This window comes from Ovis canadensis, chromosome 4 (genome assembly GCF_042477335.2).
Source record: "Ovis canadensis isolate MfBH-ARS-UI-01 breed Bighorn chromosome 4, ARS-UI_OviCan_v2, whole genome shotgun sequence".
Lineage (NCBI taxonomy): Eukaryota > Metazoa > Chordata > Mammalia > Artiodactyla > Bovidae > Ovis > Ovis canadensis.
The window spans coordinates 30,301,716-30,318,298 of NC_091248.1; the positions used below are offsets into that span (position 1 = coordinate 30,301,716).

The window sequence follows — 16,583 nt, forward strand, 5'->3', positions numbered from 1 at the left end:
AGTCTCCTGCATTAGCAGGTGGATTCTTTACCACTGAGAGTCATACTGATATCTTATAAAATGCATTGCGTGTTCTACTGAACCCTTAATTTTAATTTTTCTCCATATTTTAACAGTCATTTATAATTCTTTTCAGGAGCTCTTCGTGTGTGTGTAGAATTATCTTTAAATTATCCCCCTCTCACATACAGTTGAATCAACAGTGTTAACTACATTTACCAGAATGATGCCAGTGTGTTAGTTGTCAGCATCCTTAGCTAATTTGGGTGTCATAATCTTGGTATGTGCATTTAATATATTCTTGGTGCCATTTTCATTTGCTTTTCTTTAATTCCTCGCTGGCTTGAACCTTCCCCTCCGCGTGTTTGCTGACTGCGGTCCCCTCTCCATGGCTTGGGTGCTCTTATTCTGGGCTTCTTGTGGGGTCCCTGTCGTCATCAAGAGTCCTGGCCTGACAGCGGCAGGCTCCTGGGCAAGGCACAGCTTTGGCAGTTAGTCCTTCTGCTTTCTCTCTGTCCTTCCTTTCTTCATTATAGTGGAAAACAGGGAGCGTGTGGACAATATTCTCAAAACAGAACGGAACTGGAGGAGACTTAAATATAATGTGTATGAAGCCGAGTTGGATAACTTGTCTTGAGTACTGAGAAGCTGCGTGGTGGTACATGATGACTTGGTGCTGTCAGCAGACTTGGATTCCAACACCAGGTCTGCCATCGTTAAATGGCTATTACAAAGCGGACCTCGTCACACTGCATGGGCCACTAAATGAGTTTATAGGAGAGCGCTTCCCTCACCTCTGCTGTGCTGAAGATCATGGCAGCAGCTATTCACAACGTTTGTCTTTGCCCCAGCTCCTCTCCCTTCTTCCTCTCTGCCGTTAGTGTTTAGCATGTTTTCTCATTTAATCTGTGTGTGCACATGCAGTCTCTCAGTTGTGTCTGACTCTTTGCAGCCCCATGGACTGTAGCCCGCCAGGCTGTCTTGTCTATGAAATTCTCCGGGCGATAATACCAGAGTGGGTTACCATGCCCTCCTCCAGGAGACCTTCCCCACCCAGGGATCGAAACCTGTGTGTCTTGCATCTCCTGAATTGGCAGACGGATTCTTTACCACTAATGCCACCATAATGCCTTATTATATGTCATGATTCCCATTTTTCAGATGAGGAAATTGAGGCTCTGAGAAATTCAGTAATGTGCCCAAGGTCATGGATTTGGCAAAGGCGTTGGGTTGAGTTCTGTCAGTTCCAAAGCCATTCTGTTGCCACCGTGCCAGGCCTCCTTGGGTAATGAGTGTGTGACTGAGGAATGAAAAGGAGTTAATGGAGAGGCCATTCCACTGTTCTTTCCACTACTTCACTCTGTGAATGACTAATAAGCAAACACTCCCACAGGGTATTTGCATTTTAAAAGAGGAGCTCATTAACCCTAATGAATCTCTAATTGGTGGAATTGTGGGGGGGGGCGGGATGTTTCTGAGCACTGGGGCTTTCTCCTGTGTCTTCAAGGTGTCTGGCTATCCTTTTCTCCTCTGTAGACGATCAGCTATTCTGGAATCAGAATCATGCGGTAGAATGCAGTCACAACCTGCTAGTCTGCCCCAAATGCAACTGAATGAATTAACAGGGAGTTGTAAAAAGAGTCCTCTAAAGGAAAAGAAGCGTGAGTTAACATTGCATAAAATGAACGCTCAGGAACTAAATAACAAATCTGACAATGTGGAGGATCTTAAAAGTAAAAATATTTCATATTCAATTTTAACTTCAGAAATGTTATAGTAGCATTTCCTGTAGTGTTGACACGCTGCAGGATTTTAATAGAGTGAATAAAGTGGTTTTCTAGTCAAAAACATGATGAAAATTTCTTTTTAGTTTCTTTACTGAATTTTTCAGAGCCTTTACTATGTCAGAGTACATTGAAAATCAATCAGAAGGGAATGCATTTGGTAGGTTTTTCCTCATACTTTTGATCAGAGAGCCATGTTTTCCATGGGAACCCGTTAAAACTAGTGTTTTGAAGACTGCGTTCTCAGATATGAAGCTCTAGATAATTCCTCTCTAATAAAAGGAAAGAAAGAAAACAGGTTTCTGTGTTCAGAGTTTTTCATCTGTAGGCAGGCTCCAGTGCTGTCCACACCAGGCCATTCCCTGTCCTGGATTCTAGGGTGTTCCAGTAATACCACCCTCCTTGCCCAGATAAGATCTGGACAGTTTAGTTAAAAAAAAATAAAGACAGATGAAGAACAGAGTCTCATCTTTATTGCCTATAAAGCTGGTGTTGAAGAACGTGGCTTCTGTCAAGAAGCAAATGTGTTTCCTGTTCTGAACCCCATTAGGTTGACCTCCACCCTGTCACAGAGTGTGCTGGGCTGGGGCAGCCCTGCTCCAGTGGGAGGGCCCCTGGGCAGGGTCAGAGCAGAGGGGACTGGGGAGGGGAGTGAGACAAGAAGAACCCCCTTAGCTTTGCCCTCCCACATCACCAGCCCAGTGACAAGAATGCAGGGAGAGACTGGGGGGATGTTAGTAACTAGGGTTTCCTCCACATGAAGGGGGCCTAAAGAGTGAGAGTACTTCCTGACTCACCCACCACCCCCTCCCCGAAAGAGAGCTCCTCTGGGTGATCCAGAGAGGCATTCAGGTTCCCCTGGCATCGCTGGCAGCGGCTCCTCTTTCCTTTTCCCTTGTGCCTGGTGCTCATTCTTCGTCACATCTCTCCTCTCCCTCCACCCGGGTCACCCAGTAGAATGAGATCATGAAGGCATGCTCATCACCAGCCCTTTCTCACCTCCTTATATAGCATATTCAGCTTTTTATCCTGGAACAGGTAGGCTCTAAAATAGAGATCTGGAAACTACAGCCTGACTCAACCCACTTTTGTAAGTAAAATTTCGTCGAAACACAGCTCCACTCAGCAGTTTATACTGTAGTGTATACTGTACTGTACTGTATACTGTACTGTACTGGCTGTTCCCAGCTACAGTGGTAGACTGGAGAAGTTTTGGCAGAGAAACCTAAAATGTTTCCTGTCTAGCCTCACTAGGCTGAAATACACATGAAACTTCACTTCAGTCCTTTAAGTTCTGAAAGAGCTTCGTTAATATGCATAAAGCCTTTCTCCTCTAAATTGCCAGGCTCCTCTGTCCATGGAATTATCCAGACAAGAATACTGGAATGGGTAGCCATTCCCTTCTCCAGGGGAATCTTCCTGACTCAGGGATCGAACCTGGGTCTCTTGCATTGTAGGTGGATTCTTAAACGTCTGAGCCGTCAGGAAAGCCCACAGTGTAAAGTTGGGGAGGAGGGAAGTGGGGATAAGAATCAACTGTGGTGTTATAAATCTATGAAATGTTAATACTATGAATTTTTTTCTTTTTTTTTATTGAAGTATAGTTGCTTTACAGTATTGTGCCTGTCTCTGCTGTACAGAAAAGTGACCCAGTTATTTACACATACACATTTTGCTTCAATAATCTTTTCCATTATGGTTTATCCCAGGAGATTGGATATGGTTCCCTGTGCTATACAGTAGGACCTTGGCGTATATCCATTCTACATGTAATAGTTTGGGCCTGTTTTTGTTGTCTTTTTCCTTTTAAATAGCTGAGTTGCAAATGAAAGTTTTGAATCTGTGGGTGCATGCTCGGTCAGTCATGTCTGACTCTCTGCGATACCATGAGCCCACTAGGCTCCTTTCTCTGTCCCTGGTGTTTTCCAGGCGAGAATCCTGGAGTGGGATGCTGTTTCCTTTTCCAAGGGAGCTTCCAGATCCAGGGATCAAACCTGTGTCTCCTACATTAGCACATAGATCCTTTACCACTGAGCCGCCTGGGAAGCCCTGCTGAGTCTACACAGCACAGAAATTAGAACTAACTCGTGTCTGAAAGCTGAAGCATCATTTCACATTCATCTCATGCATCTTTATTTTTATTGTTGAAGTGTCTTACTTTCATATGGGTTATAACAAGTTAGAGGAACTAATTGAATTTTTATCGTGATAAAATACTTCTTCAGTGAGAAGAAAATGGTCCTATTTCACTGTGACCTGTTCTTTTCTATTTGCTGTTTGTATAGTTTTCATTTTGTGCCTTTGTTTATAGAGAATAACCTTGCAGGTCGCATTTTCCCTAGTAATCAGTTATTGTCTTGAGGTATCGCCAAATATGGCGTTTCAGTAACCGGTGATTGTACAGGTGCTCCCAGGCAGATGTGTTGTGTGGTGTCAAGAACGCTGGCTGACAGCCTTCCTGGTTATTCAAGCTGTAGGGAGGTGTTGGGAAGGTCTGGGACTTCCCTGCCGGCCCAGTGGTTACAAATCCACCTGACAGTGCAGGGAACGTGGGTGCAGTCCCGGACCCCGGGAACTGAGATTCCACATAGCCCAGGGCAGCTAGGCCCATGCACCACAACTGCTGAGCCTGCACTCTGCAAAAGAGAAGCCACTGCAAAGGAGCCCACGCGCCACAGGGGGAGAGTGGCCCCCGCCCGCCACAGCCAGAGAAGAGCCCCACAGCGGTGAAGACCCAGAGCCGCCACAACTGAATACATACATAAATTAAAAGTTTGGTGACGATCAGTTCAGTTCAGTTCAGTCGCTCAGTCGTGTCCGACTCTTTGCAACCCCATGAATCGCCGCATACCAGGCCTCCCTGTCCATCACCAACCCCCAGAGTTCACTCAGACTCACATCCATCGAGTCCGTGATGCCATCCAGCCATCTCATCCTCTGTCGTCCCCTTCTCCTCCTGCCCCCAATCCCTCCCAGCATCAGAGTCTTTTCCAATGAGTCAACTCTTCTCATGAGGTGGCCAAAGTACTGGAGTTTCAGCTTCAGCATCATTCCTTCCAAAGAAATCCCAGGGCTGATCTCCTTCAGAATGGACTGGTTGAATCTCCTTGCAGTCCAAGGGACTCTCAAGAGTCTTCTCCAACACCACAGTTCAAAAGCATCAATTCTTCAGTGCTCAGCCTTCTTCACAGTCCAACTCTCACATCCATACATGACCACAGGAAAAACCATAGCCTTGACTAGACGGACCTTAGTCGGCAAAGTAATGTCTCTGCTTTTGAATATGCTGTCTAGGTTGGTCATAACAAAAGGAGTAAGCGTCTTTTAATTTCATGGCTGCAGTCACCATCTGCAGTGATTGTGGAGCCCTAAAAAACATAAAGTCTGACACTGTTTCCACTGTTTCCCCATCTATTTCCCATGAAGTGATGGGACCGGATGCCATCATCATCATTTTCTGAATGTTGAGCTTTAAGCCAACATTTTCACTCTCCACTTTCACTTTTATCAAGAGGCTTTTTAGTTCCTCTTCACTTTCTGCCATAAGGGTGGTGTCATCTGCATATCTGAGGTTATTGATATTTCTCCCGGCAATCTTGATTCCAGCTTGTGTTTCATCCAGTCCAGCGTTTCTCATGATGTACTCTGCATATAAGTTAAATAAGCAGGGTGACAATATACAGCTGTGACGTACTCCTTTTCTTATTTGGAACCAGGCTGTTCCACGTCCAGTTCTAACTGTTGCTTCCTGACCTGCATACAGATTTCTCAAGAGGCTGGTCAGGTGGTCTGGTATTCCCATCTCTTTCAGAATTTTCCACAGTTTATTGTGATTCACACAGTCAAAGGCTTTGGCATAGTCCATAAAGCAGAAATAGATGTTTTTCTGGAACTCTCTTGCTTTTTCCATGATCCAGTGGATGTTGGCAATTTGATCTCTGGTTCCTCTGCCTTTTCTAAAACCAGCTTGAACATCAGGAAGTTCATGGTCCACGTATTGCTGAAGCCTGGCTTGGAGAATTTTGAGCATCACTTTACTAGCATGTGAGATGAGTGCATCTCACAGATACTTGCCATGAAATCAGAAATTGGCAAAGGAAGCATAGACTTGAATGATTTCACCCAAATACAGTCTTTGTATGGCTAGGAGATGGCCCTATAATCATTTTAAAAGGTTAAAAAAAAAAACTTAAGAGTAAATGACCTTTCATATTGGATGACATATACTTTCTTCTAAACCTCAGGCATGTGAGTTATTAAACACCTAACTCTGTACAGGGACTTGCATTACCTTGGCTGCTTATGCTGCTGGGGTCTCCGTGGTCTCGTTCCCTTTACCCAAGCAAACTAAACAACTTGTGGTTGGTTTTGCCATCCATGAACTGGGGGTTGATTTGCTTATCCCTAACTTTCAGAGAGAAGGTGGGTTTCTGAGAATAAGACTCTTCCCGATGTGCAAATAAATGGTCAGTTTAGATAATAACTTTTAAAAAATCAATCACAATTAGTAATAAAAGTAAGTTGACATAATTTTTCACTTAATGACTATTAACTTTATTATCCTATAGCTGTAATTTAAGTTCCTAATGCTTTTGTTTCAGCGTGATTTTTAAAAAATCATTAACTTTTTAAAATCTATCAAGTTATGCCCCAATTACCAACCACTGGTAACAATATATCAGAATGGTATTTAATAAATTTGCTTCTTAAGTTTCACAAATATGTTTTAGAGGAAAAAGACTAATTATATGCTCAAATAAAGCTTTTATCACATACTAGTTAGTATTGTCATGGGCTTCCCAGGTGGCTTAGTGGTAAAAAATCTGCCTGTCAGTGAAGGAAATGTGGGTTTGATCCCTGAGTCAGGAGAATTCCCTGGAGGAGGAAATGGAAACCCACTCTAGTATTCACAAACAGAGGAGCCTGGTGGGCTATATAGTCCATGGGGTTGCAGAGTTGGACCCGACTGTGTGACTAAGCACGCATGCACAGTATTATCACAGTTTTATAGACTAGAGACTATAGATAGAAGTTCAGTAATTTACTCAGCTAGTATTTATGAAACGCCTGCCATATGCTGGGTTCTGACCAACAGTATGAATGCCATACTTGGCTTTGAGAACACAGCTTGTAGGCTGGAATTGCATGATATGCTTGGATTTTAAACATTCAGTGGTTTGCTTTATCTTATGTCAGTAAACTACCAACTTAATTCTTGCTTAATAGTTTTAGAATTTAACAGAATTTTAATTAATTCTTTAAAATTTTACAGGGCTCTTTCTTGATTATAGCCATTGGTAAACTTCTCTGTTTCACTATGGAAAAATTAAACCCAGCCCAGACTTCCATACTTTGTTACCTCCAGTGAAGACTGTGACCTTCCCTATGTTAACAAATTCCTAAGTGTCAGCCAAGTCATCGTGTGTGGATTTTGTAATCTTCCCTCTTGTGGACATTCCTGGGCTGGCCTAACTTTATGGAAGAGCCGATTACTAGATTAACTTCTCATTATGCTTTTAACAAGTAGACTAATTGTTTCTTTACCTACCACGTGTTAATCACAGATGATTAGTGTTAGTCAATAAATTAACATAGACTATTAATACATTAAATTATGCTTGTACTGACCTAACTATATTTCTGTCTGTCCTGTGTCCTTAGGGGCAACCTAGTGACCAGCTTGGTTTAGTAATATAACCCACCCAGGCACCACCTTTAGGAATTAGGCTATTAACTAAATGCTAATTTATGAATTTGTTCATTGTTCTTTCCTGTTGTAAAAATGGTTTGACATATGGTTAATTATTACATACAAACATACATACTCTGAGGCAGATCTACAGAGACACCAATAAACCTTTATAAAGAGTAAAACTTCTTAAAAGACACATTTAGAGGACAGTTATTCATGTTAGATGTCTAATGTTTGAAAGTAATTTGCTTTATCTCTTTAAGTTATAAGCTTTCCTAGTTTATTTGAAATATGACTTGATTTACAAAATATAAATTCACTTGATTTTTCCAGAGCAACCCTGTATAAAGCAGGATACATTTCTGGTTCAGATTGTATGTCTCTGTATTTATGATTTTTGTGACCTCTAGAAAATTACTATTCTTAAATATTAATTTGTTTACTCCACAGTGTGGACATACAATAGCAGAAGATATCTCATTTTTTGGGGGTACATCAAAATTTTATTTAAATCTCATTTTCTGAGTTATTTGAAAATTTTTCATTCTGTGTTTAATTATAATAAAAATGTCCCATCTTCTTCTATTAAAATTAGTCCTTCAGTGAAAATCCTGAATTTTCAGTGAAAATTTATAGGTAAAAATACCTGTATACCTATAAATTCTTTATTTTAAATTTCTTTTTAATTGGAGGATAATTGCTTTACAATGTTGTGTTGGTTTCTGCTGTACAACACGATGAATCAGCCATAAGTATACATGCACCCCCTCCCTCCCAAGCCCCCTCCCACCCCGTCCCAGCCCTCTAGGTCACCACAGAGCAAGGCTGAGCTGCCTGTGTCACGCTGCAGCTTCCTGCTAGCTACTTGTTGTACACGCAGTGTTGTGTGTATTGCAGTGCTACTCTCTCAGTTCATCCCCCCCTCCCTCTCCCGCTGTGTGCACAAGCCTGTTCTCTATGTCTGTGTCTCTATTCCTGCCCTGCAAATAGGTTCATCAGTACCATTTTGCTAGATTCCATATATGTGTGTTAATATACAGTATTTGCTTTTCTCTTTCTGACTTACTTCACTCTGTATAACAGGCCTTTCTGTGGATGGGTAACAGTGCATCGTTTATGTGTACCGCAGCTTCTTTATCCATTATCCATTGATGGACAGCTAGGCTGCTTCCATGTCCTGGCTGTTGTAAATAGTGCTGCAGTGAATGCTGGGGTACACGTGTCGTTTTGAGTTATGGTTTTCTCAGGGTATATGCCCAGTAGTGGCGTTGCTGGGCCATGTGGTGGTTTTATTCCTAGTACTTTTTAAGGACCCTCCGTACTCTTCTCCACAGTAGCTGCACCAATTTACATTCCCACCACAGTGCAAGAAGGTTCCTTTTTCTCCACACCCTCTCCAGCATTCATTGTTTAGTAACAGAAGATATTTCAGATAAGTAGTAGACAGTTTGGCCTCGATGGCGTGGTAAAGTTTTGTGTTTTTTTCTTTGTCTAACAGGAGATACAGCACCTGAGCAAAGAGTGGCAGCAAGAGGCGAAACTTCAGGTGTAGAAGACAACCAGCCTTTGGAGGTAAGTGAAGCTCAGTGAGCCCTTTTGAGTAAATCCAAACCAGTCCCTGTGATAATACAGTCCTCTGAGGATAAACAGTCACTTCCATTCTGGCCATGCAGACAGGCGCCGAGGTACCAGGAGAACAGGTGAGCTGCCAGAAGTCAAGGTATGGTGGGCAGCAGTGACTTCCCAAGTACTAAGCTTTTCCTAGTGCCGGAAGTGGAAACTTCCTGTTGGAAACAGAGGCATAGAACACCGAAGTTAAAACATTTAAATTATTTTTGTTGAGTGATTATTTTCTAATACATTTGAATAAATAGGTAATATATGAACCTAGAGAGAAAGATTTGAGAGTAACTTCTTCAGAACTGTCTTACATTAGCATTTCCACCACCATAGTACACTCCTTGATATTGTTCAGACTAGAGTTTTTAAAAAGACTAGAGTTTTTATTCTTTTTCCACGTGAGAAAATTATTTGCTCCTTGTGAGTACTGAGAGTGTAGTTTATTTCCTTTCATAGTCTGTATGGAAACATGCTGACCTTATTGAATCACTGAAATAGTCATCTTTAAGACTGAGAGAATGGTAACGATGGGAGTGGAAGAGATATCCATGGGTTTTGAAACAGTCTGCATGGTGACACACCTCTACTTTTTGTAGGAAGTGAGGGCATTGCATACAACTGGAGTGAGGTCAGGGCACTTGGCCTGTTTAATTCATCACTGTATCCACAAAGCCTAGCACAGAAAAGGAAGTCAAAAGTATTTGTTAAATGAATGAATACAATCATGAGTTATAAGTAGAGAATAATATTCGTCTTAAGAAGAAAGGTTTTGGGGTTTAGATTTTCCACAGTGAATAAATATTTTATAATCAGGAGAGAAACTTAAAAGCAGTTACTTGGGAAGTAAAATTGATGTAGAAAAAGAAAAAGAGCCATATTTCCAATAAAACTGTGCATGTGTTTTTTTCTATTAATGCATGCCAGTGGTATTCATTAAGCAATGACTGTGCAAGGGGGTGAGTATATAGTGGTGGAAAAAAAGATAGAAGGACAAAGAAAAATCTGCAGTATATGTGTTGAAGCATCTTGATCTCTTTTGTTTACTCAGATGTTTAGTGAAGACTGAACATAAGTAGCATCTTTTTGTTTTTTTAATTGGGGGTTAATCGAGTTCATTTCTGTTGTACAGTGAAGTGAATCAGTTATATGTATACATATATCCCCTCCCTGTCAGATCTCGCTTCCACCTTAGGTAGTAGCATCTTTGATAGGAAATAAAGGTTGATGTATTTGAGCTTAAGGAAAGAACCACCAGAATGGTTTAGAAATCATCCATGATTACTTCAGTTTTACTGCCTAGGTATGTATGTGACTCAGTGGAAATGTCTGCCGAACTCAGTTATTTTTAAAAGTCGATTTATTGATAGGAAGAATTCTAAGATTAATTTTGAAGGAAAGAAGCTTTTGAGAATAGATCCTCTGAGATTTGAAACTAGCTCATTATTGAAGCTACTTACAAGTTTCTAAACAGTTAAGCCGTTACTTAAGCAAAGAAGAACTATTGATCCCTGGTCCTGCCACCCTGAGGCTTCTCTCTGCTCAAGTTTTCACCATCAGTGTTAAATAGCGTCACCCTCTGAAGAGCGGTTTAGAATCACACCCCTGGGGTACCCCTGGCTCCTTTGTTTCCCTCACACTCTACATGCATTTCCACCAGTTAAGGCCTGTTTCCTCTCCTTCCCGGTACATCCAGACTCTAACCACTTCTCAATGTGGGCACTGCTAGAATCCTAAGCTACCAATTTCACCTGGACTCTCTGCCTCCATTCTTCCCCCTTAAGTCTGTTCTCTTCACAGCAGACAGAAATTCAGAAATTGAATCAGATCACATCACTCCTTGACTTCAAGCCCACTGACTACCCACTGTGTGGACTCATTTGCTCAGTTGTATCCAACTCTTTGCTACCCCATGGACTGTAGCCCACAGGTACCTCTGTCCATCGGTTTCTCCTGGCAAGAATACTGGAGTGGGTTGCCCTTTCCTACTCCAGAGGATTTTCCCAACCCAGGGATCAAACCCACATCTCTTACATCTCCTGAATTGGCAGGTGGATTCTTTACCACTGGCACCACCTGGGAAGCCCTAGGAGTTATAAATCTATTAATTTAGATTATTTTTGACATTCAATACATTAGCAGGATGAAGTATTATGATTTCAGTTGGGTTTTTGAAAGATATACATCTGATTAAAATGTAACTATTGTACCTAGCAAGAAAGACTCTCATTATTTTCCTTTTTAATGGCTATACAACAAATGTTGAAATATTGTTTATAATGAAAACATATTTGATCAGTTAGTATAGGTTCCCTAGAGCTTAAAAATAACACTCTTAGTTACCAAAATATATGATGTTTTTCTAAGAACCCTTTGGAGAAGGTATATTTTAGTGTCCCCAAATGAATTTTTCAGTGAATTCAAATAAATATGTAGATTGACTACTATTCTCAAGGAATTTGGTTGGACATGGGGCAAAGAGGATATAAAACTGTGTAAGACTTCATGATTCTTACTTAATTCTCAGTCTATTCATGAACGTAAGACAACTCCACAAGTCATTATAATATAAGCTGGAATAAACACATGTCTTAAACTCCGTAACTACAAAGATAACTGAGATTTCAGTGAAGGAAGAAACATCATTAGTGAGAATCAAGAAAGGCTTCATGTATTAGGTGAGCTTTGAACTATGAAAAAAAAAATTCTTTACAGTTTATGCAATTTTATATATTAATACAAATTCCTGTGAAATGAAATTCCTCATTAACATTTTAGACATACAGAAGCAAATCATGGGTTGAAACTACTTTCCACACATGGATCTCAATGACAGATAATAAAGTATTTAAAAAAAAACAACGAATGGAGCTTGGCCTGTGCTATACTGTATGTAGTTTTAATGGCAGTTACAATATTTTGTTAAGTAGTCTGTGTTATTTTCCCTTACACTTTATAGCCCAAGTAAACTTCAAAACCTGTGTTGCCTCTCCAAGTACAGCTTTCCCACAGACATCATGGAAATTCTAGATGAAATATATTTGAAAAAAGGAGATCTGGTTTGGGCATCAAATAAGCTACATTTTACAAAGTTGGAGTAGGACTTATTTTAATGCACAGAAGATTCTATGAAAAGCAGCATGTTTATTTGTAAAAATTATTAGTGGGATTTTTTACTTCATGAAACTGAAAATAATGTAGCATTCGTTCCAAGAAATCATACTTTCTCCAGTATGTTTGTCTCTTCTTTACTCCCCCTCTGTAAATATTTTAGGTTTCTCTTAATTATGACTTTATTTACTGCTGTTTGTACTTTAGCTTTCCCTGAATATAATCCTAAAGCATTGTTCCCTAAAATAGGATAACTTAAGGAGACAGTGAACTATCTAGTTATCAAATGTGGTTTCTCCCAGGTTGTGCTTTAGTCTGTGTCTTAATTCCCGTTAGTAACTCTTTACAGAATTCACATGTTTTTATAAGCTCCTGTAAACCCGTATTTGAGCTTATTAAAATCAAGTCACTAGACTGTAGTACTTGAGGAAAAAGTGATAATTTGGAACTAATTATCCAGTTGGAAGTTTATCTGCCTCCTTCTGCTCCTTTTTTTGTAGCTGCCTCTCTGGGTAAATTTTGGTGGTGAGTTGTAATGACATTACAGCTTCCTGTTTGCTGCTGCTGTAGGAGCCAGGGTATTTACAGCTCAGGGGGATAAACCCACAGATCAATGGGGAACTGGTTTTGAATTTTTGTCATGATTCATCTCTGCAAGGAATTAACAATATAAGTAAGAAATTAGTCACTTTTCTAATCTTCAGTTGTGGAAAGTGTTTCATATTGTGAAAAATAGAACAATATTAGTAACTGATTTACTACTGATTGTTTTTTTGGTCTGTAGGTATATTCTGAGAGCTGTGAATATAGAAATATCAGTTTTTTAAATAGAATTGCATCAGTTTTGGTGACTATTAATTTTAATCAGTTTTAGCAGATACTTTTAGATTGTGTTTGTTGAACTTAAATTTATTTGTACTACAAATATTAATTTTTAATTTGCCTTTTTTATCCTCTTTATTTTATTGAAGTACATTTGACATACACTGTTATATTAGTTTCATGTGTACAACATAGTGCTCCAACATTTGTATGCATTGCAAAATGATCAGCTCAGTAAGTCTAGTTACCATCTGCCACTATGCAAAGTTAATACAGTATTATTGACTGTACTCCCCATGCTATACATTACATCCTCATGACTTATAACTGAGAGTCTGTATTTCTATAACTGCAATTTGCATTTCGTTTTGGTCTCCAAGACTGAAGAATATGTTTATTTATTTAGTTCGCTAACCTAAAGATAACAAAATACAAAAACAAGCCAATAAAAAAGTCCCCACAAAACCACAGTTCCGTTTGTGTGTTTGTCTTGAGTGACAACTAATTCACATATGCATATGGAGACACATAAAATAATCACTAACAGATGGTATAGCTGCAAAGTAGGATTTATAAAGATTATTATCAGCTGGTGGTACTGAGATACTACTGTGGTTATACTGACAGAAGACACAAAAATTGCTTATAATAATAAACTGTGACACTAATATCCCCCCAACTTCTGTTAACCAAGGAGCTTACCGCATATTTAATATAAATTTTTTAATGAAGACCTAAACTAATCATACAGCCAGTATGTACTAGGGAATTTAATAGACAGCAGTTGTAAAACCAGTAAGATTATCAGCAACAACAGCAAAACATTTGCTAAGATGGTTAAGTGCGTAATAGTGGGCTCCCTGGAGAGCAAGGTGAGGACTTGGGGGACTCTGTTGGTTCACGTCATTTGAGGTGACATCTCAGTCTAGTGCAGTGTGTACAGTTTTTGTATTTTCTTACTTGCATTTTGATAGATTGTTAAGTTACCTGTGCAATTCATAGTTCAGTGATTTAGAGAACAAAAATTGATCTTTTGAAAAAGGCACAGAATACACATGTATTAATGAAATGTTCACTCTTTTTTTTAATGTTTTTATATTTTGCTTTATGTCTTTTGACAAAGCTATAGGCCTTCAGATTCTGTAGGGATGAATTTTCTTGTTCCTTTTTTTTTTAGATAGTCATTAAAATGAATGAAAATATCCTTGAAGTTTGTAAGTTCCATATGATGTAGACTTTGGTTACCACTCTTTAAAAAGGGGTATAAGATTATCTTATTAAAGACTGAATTCTGTGTAGAAAAAAATTAAGACTGGGTACTACAGAAAAAAGGAAACTTGAGTGATTCTCAGGAATAGCAAATATTCATCCCCTGGTTATCACAATTTTGGTTTTAAGATTTTTTTAAGTATAACATGATACATGTTAATAAGTTCGTAAATTTACATTATGGGGGTTATAATGATGATTATGAAACTATTCTCACAAGATATTCATAATCCAAATACAGGTACAATGGGAATTGGTATTGAAGGCAGTTTAAATTGGTACAACCATTTTTGAAAACATTTTGGCAATAAGTGTCAAGAACCATAAAGACATTAACATACTTTGACAGTAATTCCACTTTTAGGATTCTAAGAAAATACTCTTAAATCCACAAGAGGTTGTATGTGCACAAAGATGGCAGTCCACTTAATGGAATATTTTTTAGTTTTCAATAAAATATAAAGACTCTTGGTTTCATAATCAATTAGAAAATTGAGGTACAAAATTATATTCAAAATGGTGCAGAAAAAGATGATGTAATACATAAAAACATTAAGAGTAATTGCCTTGGGAATGTTAGATAAATGGATTAAAGCATACTCTCCAGTGCTCACATTTTCCTGTTTGTCTGTGAATGTATCTTAATTTTAAATGATAGTAAGTTTGATGGTGAGGATTTTGCCTAACAGAAGAACCTTTTTGGATGGCAGCTGAGGCTACGGAGCAGTCTACTGATGATGACCTTTGGGAGATATGTAGGCACTTTGCTACCTTGGCCTATTTACGAAGTCTTAGTTAGTTGATCACATCTGATCACAGTTTGTCAAAACACCTGTCCTCTCACCTAGGGGTCTTTCCAGCAGGGAGAAGAGTGAGTGACTGAAAGGTTATTTTTCACCTATCATTGGTAATCACAGGGCCCAGACTTTTCTCGCTGATCTACTTGACTGTCTAATTTGCTGTATCGGTTATAAAGTCATATTCCCCCTCTTAGAGATTGTGGGTTACTTGTCTGAACATGTATTTACCTACAGATCTTGTTTTTTCCTCTTATCTATGACTCTGAGACTCTTAGTTTGAAGATATTAATTTCTCCCTTTATAACAGTTTCTGGGAATACAACTTTATCCAGGATGAGTGAGAGGATCTTTGTGTTTTGTTTTCCTCATATAGACCTATTTCACATTTTTTATTTACTGGGAAATGAAGCACAGTTGGATTACTGCAGTGCTTATGTCATTTAAATGGTAAATTTAATTCTTTGATGTGTTTATCCTCCTATGCAAGTTACCTTTTGGGAAAAGATTTTCTAGCGCGCATCTCTCCAATCTTTGTTTTCACTTGAATTAGTGGGCCATATAATACAGTAGAAAGTACATTTTTTACTGGATTCCTCTGCTCACCAAGTGTTTGATCTTGGACAAGTTGCTAAGCTTCTCTTCAACTTCAATTCTTAGTCAATGAAGTCGAGGGATTAGATGCAGTGTCTGAGATCTTTTCCTCCCCAGAAGTCCTGGCTCTTTACCTCTTTGGAAAGTGAACTGGAATTTTGCCACCAAATGCCAACCTTTATACTGCTTCTTTGATTGGAGGGTGGAGGAAAGGGGGATGGGGGGAAACCTGCTGCATAATGAAGATTTTAGGTATTGATTAATCAGGCTTTTGTGCTGGTTAGGAAGGAATTATCCAAAAGTCCTTGCAGGTAAATTGTCAGACTGCTAAAACCATTTCCAAGATCCTTGCTCTTGCTTGCAGAGTATGTTTGGGAAAATGATAAATTTGGCCACTGGTAAAGAACAATTAAAATACCTCATGATTATGTCTTTAAAACTATAAACTTTGTACTTTCATATTTGCCAGATTAGCATGGGTTGTTGATTGCTCGAAACACTGGCAAGATGAATTAGCTTGAGGCGTGCTCCTCGGGTGAAGATCTTTTCCATCACTTCAGACTTGCTTTTGTTACCACTACGTCTCAGTCCTAGTTTCAGTTTTGCTGGAAGAAATTGGAATGGAGAGGTCATAATTCTGGTACTTTCTGGCTTCCGTTGGGTTAACAAGCACTGAAACATTATGTTCATTCATCCTGGCCAGAAAAGGCCAAACTATGTGAGGTGCATGAGCGGTGCCCCGCTTCCATCCAGAATGCACATATGGTGTGGGTAAGCCGGCAATGGGAGTTTTACGCAGCGTCTCAGCTCATGTACACAGTCTGTTGCTCAGCACCAGTTACTCCTTGCCAGAAACCTGCTAACCTGCTGCTTTTGTAGCTCCACTTGATGAAGCTA

The 16,583-nt window shown here is 39.5% G+C and overlaps 1 protein-coding gene across 5 annotated transcripts in view; it reads left to right on the forward strand.

The window, feature by feature from the left end:
* Positions 1–16,583, forward strand: part of UMAD1 (UBAP1-MVB12-associated (UMA) domain containing 1) — a 280,794-nt gene that overhangs the window by 173,343 nt on the left and 90,868 nt on the right. For all 5 annotated transcript variants that reach the window (XM_069587511.1, XM_069587513.1, XM_069587514.1 and 2 more), the window contains exon 3: positions 8,975–9,048. In XM_069587511.1, coding sequence (XP_069443612.1) covers positions 8,975–9,048 — 74 coding nt within the window. The remainder of the gene's footprint in view (positions 1–8,974; positions 9,049–16,583) is intronic.